The sequence below is a fragment of the Sorex fumeus genome, unplaced genomic scaffold (genome assembly GCF_029834395.1).
Source record: "Sorex fumeus unplaced genomic scaffold, SorFum_2.1 ptg000043l, whole genome shotgun sequence".
In the NCBI taxonomy this organism is placed as follows: Eukaryota; Metazoa; Chordata; class Mammalia; order Eulipotyphla; family Soricidae; genus Sorex; species Sorex fumeus.
In genome coordinates, this window is record NW_026606100.1 from 6,509,364 (window position 1) to 6,521,566 (window position 12,203).

Here is a 12,203-nt window from a genome sequence, read left to right on the forward strand (position 1 = left end):
AAAAGTAGTCTATGAATTAATAGATATTTAAGCTAAGTGAAGATACTGTACCAAATTAGTAAGCCCTGAGTGTTACCTGAAGTTCTGCATGAACTGTGCAAATGTATCAGTTCTTTCAGCAAGTGGCACAATGATATTGATGACTGATCTAGTGATGTCAATCATCTCACTCTTTACTTTCATAAGCGGTCCAAATGGGCGGAAGAGGGTGACATGTCTATATTCCATAAGGTCTGCTTTCTTAAAAAAGAGTTCATACTGTGTGCCCTTATCTCTTTCAGTGCGATAATAACCTAAAGGAAAGAGTTAAGAACAAAGATTTACAAATTTAAAGTTCACAAATTCAACATGAATATTGCTTTTCTTAAAAATCCAAAATATGAAACCAGATTTACTGGGCTTTTAAGATCCCTATTTGTGAAAATAATTATCCAAGCTAATTGTTACTGGGGCTGGAGCAATGATACAGCATATAAGGCACCCGGGCGCCTTGCACACAGCAGACCTGGGTTTAATTCCAGGCATGACATATGGTCCCGAGTCTGCCTGGGGTCAAACTGACCCAAACAAAACAGAAAGTTAACTGTTCTGTTCTCTCTATATTATTCAATTCGTAGACTATGTTTCAAATGACTATTCTTTTTTACATGATATATTTATTTGAGGCCGCTCATGGTGATGCTCAGGAACTGGGGGCTCCTATAGGTAAAGCATGGGCTCCAGACATTTGAGTCACTGCCCTACCTAACTTACTTTGGTTTTTAAATGGTAGAACTGGGAGCTAGGAAGCTAACATAAGAATCAGGGTGCATGCTTTATATACATGGGGTCCCAGTTTGATTCCTGCACTGCAATGATCTCTCTCTTTAACCACCACCAGGTATAGCCCTGGAGGACCCCAAGTGTAGCCCTACTGACCGGCAAGTACTATGGGGTGACTTTGGTGTTATCCAGCACCATAGACCTAGAATTGCACTCTCCCTGCCTGGTTGGGCCAGGTTGCCTTCCTTGAACATTGCTTTAAATGCCCCTCCAGGGGCCACCAGAGCAATCGTGTAACAGGTAGGGTGTTTGTCTGTATGCAGCCAACCTTGGTTTAATCCCCAGCATCCCATATAGTCCCCTAAGCCAGACAGGAGTAATTCCTGAGTGCAGAGCTCTCAGTAACCATTGGGCATCACAAACAAAAGCAACAACAAAAGACCCTCCATCCCAGCCCCAGCCCCCAACAAATTAGTATAAATTAATAGTGGTAACTATTTGATGAAAATAAAGAAAACCTGATTTTTTCAAGCCATGCTCTCCCTTGAACATATATTTTGCTTGCCTATCTTGGTCTCTTTGCTAGCTTTTCCCAATCTGGAGAAGCCCGTTTTCTCTTGAACACTTCAATACCTCTCTTTCTCTCCTCTCACATTTTCCTAAATAAGTTTTGTTCAAAAAAACTATCTTGCTTCACTATTTTGTCTTCTCCTAAAGTTCTTTTCTATGAGGGAAAGGAAAGACCCCTAACACCTTTGCCAAGGTGGTTAGGACTGACTTTCCTTTTGTGAAAGAGCAATTCAGCCTGAGTCCACAGACTCCAAGAAATTGAGTGGCAGAACACACTACACACCCTCTAAGAGCACTACACCACATTTGGATGAATTTCAAAATAGGAGGCAACCAATCCTAGAGGAAAATATTTTTTTACAGCGCACAAAGCGCAACCTTTAACAACACGTCAGTGATCTCTTATAGAAGGGCTTAATGGCCCCTCGGTGAAATACAACAGTCTTCAACCTCTTTCTTTTAAGGATACTTTTTGGTAGCATTTTCAGTGGTTTTTCATAACAATACAAAATATATTATTTCGGTTCTGCTTTGGGGAAGGGATTGGGGTTTGGGATATGGTGGTGGGAAGTGTAATGGTGGTGAGATTGGTGTCTGAATATTAAATGTAATGAAATATTGTGAACTACTTTATCAAATAAAAAATATATCTAAAAAAAGAAATTGAATGACAGGGATTATTGCCACGCAGAACAAGTGGACATCTGGTGCAGCTTGATGAATGCCTCACAGGGACAGTGGGGCATGAAGATCTGTGCCAAGTAGGTGCTCATAGTAGACTTAGTCCTGATCTAGGCCAGGCATTTCCCAGCCACTGTGGCTGAGGTGGGTGGAGCAGAGGTAGAAACAATCTTTTCTCAAGACTATACCTCCCTTGCTCCCCACTTTACCAAGCCACTGGCAACTGAGGAAAGGTCACACTAGTCGTGGGACTGGTGTTGAACACTACATGCTTGAGATTCTATTATAAACAACTCTGGTAAGCATGGTACCTTAATAATAATAAAAAAAAGAAATAAGATTAAAAAACATAAAATAATACATTCCTTTTAGGGTTGGAGATATACCTTAAGTGGCAAGCATATGTCTTGCTAATGTGGCCCTGGTGACTTTCAAAAACCATCAAGGGTGTTCCCCCTTCTCCCCCCTCTCACATCAATAAATTATAGCTAGCAACATTAAACTCTAGACTTTAGTACCAGGAATTCTGCTCCATGACTTGGAGGTCAGCCACACGTTCTAGAGGAAAAGGAAGCTCAGATAGAGAAGGGGGTATCAAATAAAGGGTGTTGGGAGGATCCTCCCAGGATGGGAGAAGCATGCTGAAAGTAGACTATAGACTAAACATGATTGCCACTCAATGCCTCTCTTGCAATCCACAGGACCAAAAAAGGAGAGAGAGAGAACAAAAGGGAATGCCCTGCCACAGAGGCAGGGTGGGATGGAGGGACGGGGGGTGGGAGGGATGCTGGGACCTGTGGTGGTGGAGGATGGGCGCTGGTGGAGGGATGGGTACTTGATCATTGTATAACTGAAACCCAAGCACAAAAATTTGTAAGTCTATAACTGTACCTCATAGTGTTTCACTAATAATAATAAAAAAACTCTAGACTTTAACGTAAAAATTACTATTGCTCAGTTCAACTCAACAAAAATGAACTGAGTGTCTATTATTAGTCACTGGTGTTATAAACTGGGCTACCTGGTCCCAGTTTTGAGAGTCAATTTAGTGAGGGGTATAGGGAAATAAAGATATAAATAACTACAATACAGCGACACATAGATGCATACACAGAAATACAAAGGCACCCATACACACATACACTACATTCAGTAAGACAGAGACAAATCAGTGTAATACGCTTACTTGAAACATCTTTGGGAGCAAAGTATGGAAGTCAACCTTGAAATCTTTTTGGGGCTAGGGAGGTTTGGGCAATACCAGAAAGTGCCTGTGAGGCTTTGTGCTCTCAGGGATGCTTAGAGGACCACGTGGTGCTGGGGATCAAACAGGGGTCAGTGGCAAGCAAGGCAAGAGCATAGCCTTTCAGACTCTGGAAATAAGAGTCTTTTCTTGCAGGGGGAGGGGGTGAAAGACTACATTTGGCTGTGCTCAGGACTTACTACTTGTTCTGTGCTAAGTATCACTCCAAGAGTGATATATGTTGTGCCAGGGATTGAGCCCATGCCAACCATGTGTAAAACAAGCACCTTACCTACTTGCAATACTATCTCTCTGGTCTAGAAACATGACTTTAAGGTGTGACAATCAGGAGATTAGACCTGTAGTTCACTTTGAAAATATCTGGAAATAATATGAACAATAAAGACCTGGTCCCACTCTTCCTGAGGTTAATAGAAACTACAAAAAGAGAAAAGAGAAATACCATACAAATGCTATGTAAGGTTACCAGAATACAAAGAGAAACAAATATTATCTTAGATTTGCAGATTGGTAATAACTTCTCGGAAAAAAGTAACATCTAAGATGCAGTCTGGAAGTTTACTAAGAGTTACTCTGTCATTGTTGGTAGTAATTATTATTATTATTATTATTATTATTATTATTAACCCTCCGCCCTCTCGGAGAGCCCGGCAAGCTACCGAGAGTATCTCGCCTGCATGGCAAAGCCTGGCAAGCTACCCGTGATGTATTTGACATGGCAAACACAGTAACGAGTGTCACAATGGAGATATTACTGGGCCTGCTCGAGCAAAATTGATCAACAATGGGAGGACAGTGACAGTGACAGTGATTATTATTAACATTTTGGTGAAGGGAGTGGCACAAGGAAGGAAAAGTGAGGAGCAAAATATGTTCAGTGTAAATTCTATGATAGAATCCAAGGAGAGTTGAAGGTAAGCAGATATGAAGACAATGCACACTTTGGTCATCTTCCTCTGCAGTTTTCAATCCTACCATAGACTACAGAGATGAAAAGAGAAAAAGCTAAGTTTGCAGAAAAATAAGCATTTCTTCACAACACGATTCAACACAACAGGAAGTGACAGCAGGTAACTGGCTGCTATAAGAAGACAGCTGAAATGCTACAGAAAAACACAAAGCCTCCAAGGAGGTCCCCAAAGCAACCATGTAACCATGGGTTCTGTAGGGTAAAACAACAACAAAATACATGTGGTGTAAGTGTATGGTATAAAGAAGAAAAAAACTTAAGCAAGAATGGTTTTAGGTCTACAATTAAATATTTAGTAGCACTGCACTGTAGCACTGTCCTCCTGCTCATCAATTTGCTTGAGTGGGCACCAGTAACGTCTCCATTGTGAGACTTGTTGTTACTGTTTTTGGCATATCGAATATGCCACGGGGAGCTTGACAGGCTCTGCTGAGCGGGCGGGATACTCTCGGTAGCTTGCTGGGCTCTCGGAGAGGGACGGAGGAATCAAACCCAGGTCAGCCTCATGCAAGGCAAATACTCTACCCGCTGTGCTATCACTCCAACCCAAAACCAACCCAGGTTCGATTCCTTTGCCCCTCTCAGAGAGCCTGGCAAGCTAGGGAGAGTATCTCACCTGCACCGCAGAGCCTGGCAAGTTCCCCATGACGTGTTTGATATGCCAAAAACAGTAACAAGTCTCACAATGGAGATGCTACTGGTGTCTGCTTGAGCAAATCGATGAACAATAGGAGGACAGTGCTACATTAAGATAGAGACATATGGGGATGCAGAATGATTCTTGTTTGCATCAATAAGTGTTTTAAATTTGTATCATTGTTCAACTTTTAATACACATCCCATGTTTTGACATATAAAATGTTTATTTTTTTTGTATTAGCAAAACAGTTTATTTCTTTACTTTTTCAAATGCCAAATGTGCTTTTAAAAACTACCTATGCCTCCAAATGTCCTGACATGTGCTTCTCCTCCCTTCAAAATACAGAATAACAGTTAACAAAGTAAGTAAATTTCTCTTTCCTTTACCAAGTGGCTTCCAAATTGAGGTTTAGTTTGTATATTTTTTAAAATCTGAAAAAGAAACACACTGACTAGGTAACTGACCCATACAAACACATACACAAGCAAATATACGTACAAAGTCCAAAGAGTTCTTCACATCAGGTAATATTTCTCTACATAAGTTTCGATTTATTCTAGTTTCTTGATCTATATTCTCTATTTTGTTATGTTCACATTATAGGTTTTTCCAAAAGCCAATTTTAAATTTCTTGGTAGAATTCTTTAAATGTTTTAGCATTATGAATACTGTGTGTTTTTTTGTCACACCAAAATAACCATGGTGGAACACATTTTTTATCTTACCTTCTATGAAGTCATTTTCATTAAATATCAATTTCTCTCCAAGGGGACCATCCTCATCTTCCTGCTCATCATCTTCATCAGGATTATTAATAACCTCTAGGCCGGCTTCAATAACTTCCACCAATTCATCTCGCTTATCTTTTCTAACTGGCTTTTCCTCAGGATGGCGAGTGAGGCCCATTTCCAACTGAAATACTTTCGTTAATGTAAAACTTTCAAAGGGAACGACCCCATACTCACTAGGTAGTTTGGTTCCTATGCTAACTTCAGCTTTGTCAATTTGGGAATGAAGAAATTCCAAAAGATCACTAGGGGCTTGTTCTTTATTGCCATGATAGCTGATGCCATTAGGTCCTATATTCCTTCTCTCTTGGAGTGATTTCATCTTCTCACTCATTTCCTGTAATTCTTGTTTCAGTTGGGCAATTTGGCGTTTCAGACTGGTTGCCTTAGTTTGATAATGTTCTTCTTGCTCCTGTAAGAGGGCTTGATAATATTCTTTGCCATAATTTTCTCCAATAACACCAGGAAGAGAAGCATTTCCATCAGTCTGGGGGGCACATTCCAGAAGGTACAAGAGTAATACCAAGCTGCAGAGTAAAGCAAGACCCAATAACAGCCAGTGGGTCCGAGTCTGAAGGATTAATCCTTTTCTAGGCATTCTTATTAATGTGGCGTTGTCTAAAGCGGTAAGTTCTTTGCTTGTTCATAACGTAATAAGAAAGGTTACAGAAAATCAAAAGCAAATCAGGATTCTCATAGACGATATTGAAATTAATTCTTCTGTAGTTGAAATTTTCTACCTTTAGCAGTCAAAACAACTTGCATAAGAAATATTCTGAATCAAGAAATCTGGTCTAAAGGGTCAGATAAAATTCCATTATACAAGTGTTGTCTTTTCTGAAAAAAAAAAAAAAAGATGAGAATTAATTAGAATTTTGTCTTAAGTATATCAAAGTTGTTGTTGGCAGCTTTAGTAAACTTAGCTCTCTGACTGCTATACATACAACACTATGAAAGGACCAATACAATTTAGCCTATTTAGTAGATACTAGGGCTGGAGTGATAGCACAGCAGTAGGGCATTTGCCTTGCACGAGGCCGACCTGGCTGAGCTGGGTTTGATTCCTCCGCCCCTCTTGGAGAGTCTGGCAAGCTACCCGTGATGTATTTGATATGCCAAACACAGTAATAACAAGTCTCACAACGGAGACGTTACTGGGCCCGCTTGACCAAATCAATGAACAACTGCAGTGCAGTGCAGTGCAGTAGATGCTAGGAAAAGGTATTAAGAAAAGTGTCATACAAAAACACCAAAATATCATACATAATACTCGTAACTAGAATGTCAACACATCTGTAACCTCAATGGATCAAAGAAATGTTAGAAGTTATGTTTAGGGTAGTTTTGTGTTAATATCTACTGTCCCTGGTGCCAGAGAGAGAGTATATGGGTTAAGATACTTGCTTTGCATGCGGCTGACACAGTTCAAACCCCAGAGCCACAAAAGGTCTCTGAGAACCACCAGGAGTGATCCCTAAGCACAGAGCCAGAAGTAAGCCTTGAGTACACAGTGGAGCCTCAAAACAATAAATAAATAGGGGTTGAATGATAGTACAGTGGGTAGGGTGTTTGCCTTGCACATGGAAGACCCAGGTTCAATTTCCTTCATCCCATATATGGTCTCCCAAACACTGGTAGGAGTAATTCCTGAATGCAGACCCAGCAGTGATCTCTGAGCATCCCTGGATGTGGCCCAAATACCCCATAAAAATAATAAGTAAATTCCATTGGTATTGATAGAAAAATTCTCTCTCCTTAAACTCTTTATTAATGTAATATTCCAATTAACACATCACTGCTTATCTATGGGATCTATTTGGAGTAGCTTTCTTCCAGTTTACTGAAGCATTCTACATCATTAATTTTCTATGATTTAACTTAGTCAATCTAAAGAGCCTTTAAATTAAGCGGGGACTTGGGTGGGGGACCGGGAGATAGCTCAAGGGGCAAACATGTCTAGCATGTGAAAAGCTGTGAGTTCAGGCCTGAGTTCATGCCCCCCATCTGTTAGCATAGCTGGAAGTGGCCCTGAGTAGCCCCAGCCTACAACACCCCACCCCCTCCAGCACCACTGGGTGTGGTATCTATAAAAAAAATTAAGTGGGAATAAAAACAATTTTAAAAAGTCAGACATCTGGAAAACATTAAACATTAAACAGTTCTACATCCAAAATCCTCCAGTAGATTTTTTGAGCATTAGATCACATAATTCTTTCCACTGTATTACACAGCAATAGATTTACACATCCAAAAAAATTCTGGTGTCTATATTCAGACTAAAAGAACACTTTAATATCTGCAGAGAAAAAAATCTTTAAAACCACTTATAAAATTAAATTTCATGCTAACATTCATATTAAAACCAGTTGTATGACTTCATGATTTTTCTTGTTTTTTCTAAACTAAGACTCATAACTTTAGAAATACAGGATTAAAACACAGGAGGGGTAAGAACCATAATAGGCCTTCAATGCAGAGAGAACTTCCATTTAAGAAACTGTTTGTCAGGTATGTGATACTATAATAGGCTTTTCACAGACAAGGTTTATACAAATGCAACAGAACCTGTGGAAGAAGATCTTTAGGGAACATCAGACCTAGTCACACCTAGTGATTAGAAAAGTGTCACTGTCTTTGGTGAAATATACTGTGGTATGTTTCTTGTGGCACACATCTATCTAAAGTGTATGAAGATCCAAACTCAAGATTTGTAGGCCACAAACAATGGACTTAACTACTCTTAGTGTCAATACTTCAGTGAACTAAATGATAACCAAGTATTATCAATTTTTTGATTGAATCATCATGAGATAAACAGTTATGAAACTGTTCATGACTGATTTCAGTCATTCAATGTTTCAACACCCATCCTTCACCAATGTCCTCCAGTTTTCCTCCTCCCTTCCCATCTCTATTCTCTCTCTCTCTCCCTCCGTCTCTATTATTTAACTTTCAAACAACACCTGTCAAGCCAGGAGGAAACCCTTAGCATAGCCCCAAGCAAACAAAATATCTTCTTTCAGTGATATAGAAAAAAAAAAAGGATTATACTTTGGGGGGGGGGGAGTGTTGGGCCAGACCTGACAGTGCTTTGGGGTCACTTTTGGCGCTGCTCAAAGGACTGTATGCAGTGCTGGAGATTAAATCAGGATCAGACACATATAAGCAAGTGCCTTAACCCCTAAATCATCTCTCTGGCCGAAGAATTATGCTTTTAAGAAACACTATCTAGTTAGAAAAAAATATGCAAAGCTATTATTAGTTCTAGGAGTTTGCCATGATTTTAAACCATAATTCTTAACATAAGAAACTATATGAATTTTGTTTTTTAAAAGATAAAACTCGAGATTTTTCTTTTAACTATGATACTACTGGTCCACTTATTAGATACTAACACTGAAAATGTAGAGATATAATTATGTATAGTCTATGTAGTAAGTGTAGGTAATGCAAACCATCTCATGCATACAAGGCATACAATACTTTATAGTAAAGTATTGTATGGTAAAGTACTTTATGGTAAAGTATTGTTTACCTTGTGTGCATGAGATAGTTTACACTGAGTAACACCCCTGGCTCTAAACAATGAATTTTAAATTCTTAGTCAGAAATCCATTAATGGATTAATAACCATAAGTTTACTTTTCAGTGAAACCAAAAAATGTTTATCACATACAGTCATAAGATTTGTGTTGAAGTTTTATATATGTAAACATGAGATTTCACATGCAATGTATTTGGGTTTGTGGTCCCTAAAATTTGAAAACTACTGATTCAGAAAGTATCATTATGTATTTCCCATGCCACCCATCCAGAAGTGTAGTTATTGGCTTCATCTTTATAGGAAAAATGGAATTCAAAATGAAAGAATCTAAATCAGTTTATATAACTATAAATAGAAGCACTAAAGCTGGCTTTCTCTGTCCCTTAAGCAACATGCAGGTCTTGAGATATTTTACATGCTTATTATAGAGCTAAATATTATTTAGTGAAATTTTAAGAAGTTGCTGTAATAATTTTTTAGAATATGTAAATTGCATAGCTCTGTGGTTGTTAAAAGTAAAAGATTTATCCAATGTTATTTCCATCAAAATTCCTATGGAATTTTTGAAGGACATAGAACAAATACTTCTAAAATTTGTATGGAATTATAAAACTCCCAAAATAGACAAAAGAACTAACAAAAAAAAAGGGAAGAATTGCATTCCCAGACTTTAATCTGTACTACCAAGCAATAGTAATCAAGTCAGAGTGGTACTGAAACAAAGAGACTCTCAGATCAATCTCGAGAACCCAGAGATAAACCCTCAAGCATATGGATAGTTAATTTCAACAAAGGGGCTAGGTGCATGAATGGAGAAAGGAGAGTCTATCCAACAAATGGTAGCCACATTAAAAAAAAAAATAGAGCCCATCTCACACTGTACACAAAAGTTCATTCAAAATGTAATAAATATCTTGATATAAAACCTTTTCATACTTTATTATTTATTGGGGTGTGGGGTTGTACCACAACCAATGATGCTCAGGGGTCACTCCTGGCTCTGCACTTAGAAACCACAGCTGGTGGTGTTCAGGGGATTAGACAGGATGCCAGAGATGAAACCTGGATCGGCTGTATGCAGAACAAGTGCCCCACCAGTTGTACTGGCCCTCAAACCAATGTTTATAAAATACACTGAGGAAAATACAGGCAGAACTCTCCAAAATCTCAACTTCAGAGTAATTTTCAATGACACAACCCAATTGGCAAAGAAAACAAAAGCATAAAAATCAAATGGACATCAAACTAAAAAAATGAGGCCTAAAATAAAGACACCCCACTTAATAGGAAAAATTATTTACAAATTACATATATATTTTAATACCCAAAATATAAAATAATATTTTGAATATACTAATACAGTGATATACCAATAATATAATAATGTCATACTTAATAATACTGAATGAAACTGGTAATAATCACAGTGGTCCCTGGAGTGATAAAAAACAAGGAACTGCCTTAGCTTCCAGGAAAGAATAGAATAAGTAGGGGAACCAGAGAGTCCCAGAGAAGGAGCTAAAAATATGTGGAGACCATGAAACCTAGGTTCTAAGGATAGAATAGGAGAAGAGAGATGCACTGAGAAAAATGCAAAAAATATAAAGAAGGTACTCTTTGGGTATTCAGCACACTCCTAGTCAGTGTGGGCATATGAAGACACTTACTGATGCTAAGGAAAGAACACTACTCACACACACACACACACACACACACACACACACACACACACCCCAGAAAACACAGAACTCAGTATTCTTTCATGGCCAGAAATAGTGCATGTTCCCACCGAACAGACAGGAAAACCTCAAAATTCATGGGGCATTGGCTAGAGTATTCAAAAATGTCTTACTTTAGTAGTGAGAGAAATTTAGCTCTAGACTAAACATGGCTCTGGTCCTGCTTAACAAATCTTAAAATTTGCCTAACCCATCCAGATAGGAAAAGAAGATGCCAAGCTCTTACTACTTGCAGATGACATGATACTGTACTTAGAGGACCCTAACCCTCTACCAAAAAGCTCCTAGAAACAATAGATTTTTATAGTAAAATGGCAGGTTACAAAATCAATACCCAAAAGTCCATGACTTTCCTATGTGAAAATAATGAAAGAGAAGAAAGTGATATTAAATAACAATCCCATTCACAATTATGTCTCAGAAATCAATTGCCTCAGAATCAGCTTAACTAAGAAGGTAAAGGACCTGTACAAAGAAAACTACAAAACACTACTTCAAGAAATAAAAGAGGACAAAAAGAAATGGAGACACATACCCTGCTCATGGATTGGGGAATTAACATTGTCAAAATGGCAACACACTTCAAAGCATTATATAGATTCAATGCAATCTCTATAAGGATACCGATGACATTTTTCAAAGAAATTGATTAAACATCCTGAAATTCATATGAAACAACCCCCCCATGAACAGCTAAAGCAATCCTTGGGAAAAATAAGATGGGAGGCACCACCTTCCCCAACTTCAAACTGTACTACAAAGTGGTAATAATTAAAACAGCATGGTATTGGAATAAAGACAGAACCACAGACCACAGAATAGGGTTGAATATCCTGACACACACCCTCAAATATAAGATCATTTATATATGATCAAATATATGATCATTTAATCTTTGATAAGGGAGCAACAAATATGAAGTGGAGCAAGGAAAGCCTATTTAACAAGTGGTGCTGGAAGTGATGCTAGGAAAACTGGACAGCTACATGCAAAAAAAAATGGACTGGGACATCTATCTAATGTCATGCACAAAAGTCAAATCAAAACAGACTAAAGACTGCAACATCATATTCGAATCCATAAGATACATGGGTGAAAACGTAGGCAAAACACTCCATGATACTGAAGCTAAAGGTATCTTCAAAGATGAAACGCCACTGACCAAGCAAGTGGAATCAAATAACAACAAATGGGATTACACTAAACTAAGAAGCTTCCTTCCGCACCCTCAAAAGAAACAGTGAC

The 12,203-nt window shown here is 38.5% G+C and overlaps 1 protein-coding gene across 2 annotated transcripts in view; it reads right to left on the bottom strand.

Annotated features, from left to right (window-relative positions):
• Nucleotides 1-12,203, bottom strand: part of CSGALNACT2 (chondroitin sulfate N-acetylgalactosaminyltransferase 2) — a 45,015-nt gene that overhangs the window by 20,514 nt on the left and 12,298 nt on the right. The window contains exons 2-3 of one of the 2 annotated variants that reach the window (XM_056120786.1): nt 5,613-6,512; nt 77-293 (exon numbers count right to left, since the gene is read on the bottom strand). In XM_056120786.1, coding sequence (XP_055976761.1) covers nt 77-293; nt 5,613-6,273 — 878 coding nt within the window. In that variant the 5' untranslated portion in view covers nt 6,274-6,512. The remainder of the gene's footprint in view (nt 1-76; nt 294-5,612; nt 6,513-12,203) is intronic. The other variant, XM_056120784.1, reaches the window with a different exon arrangement.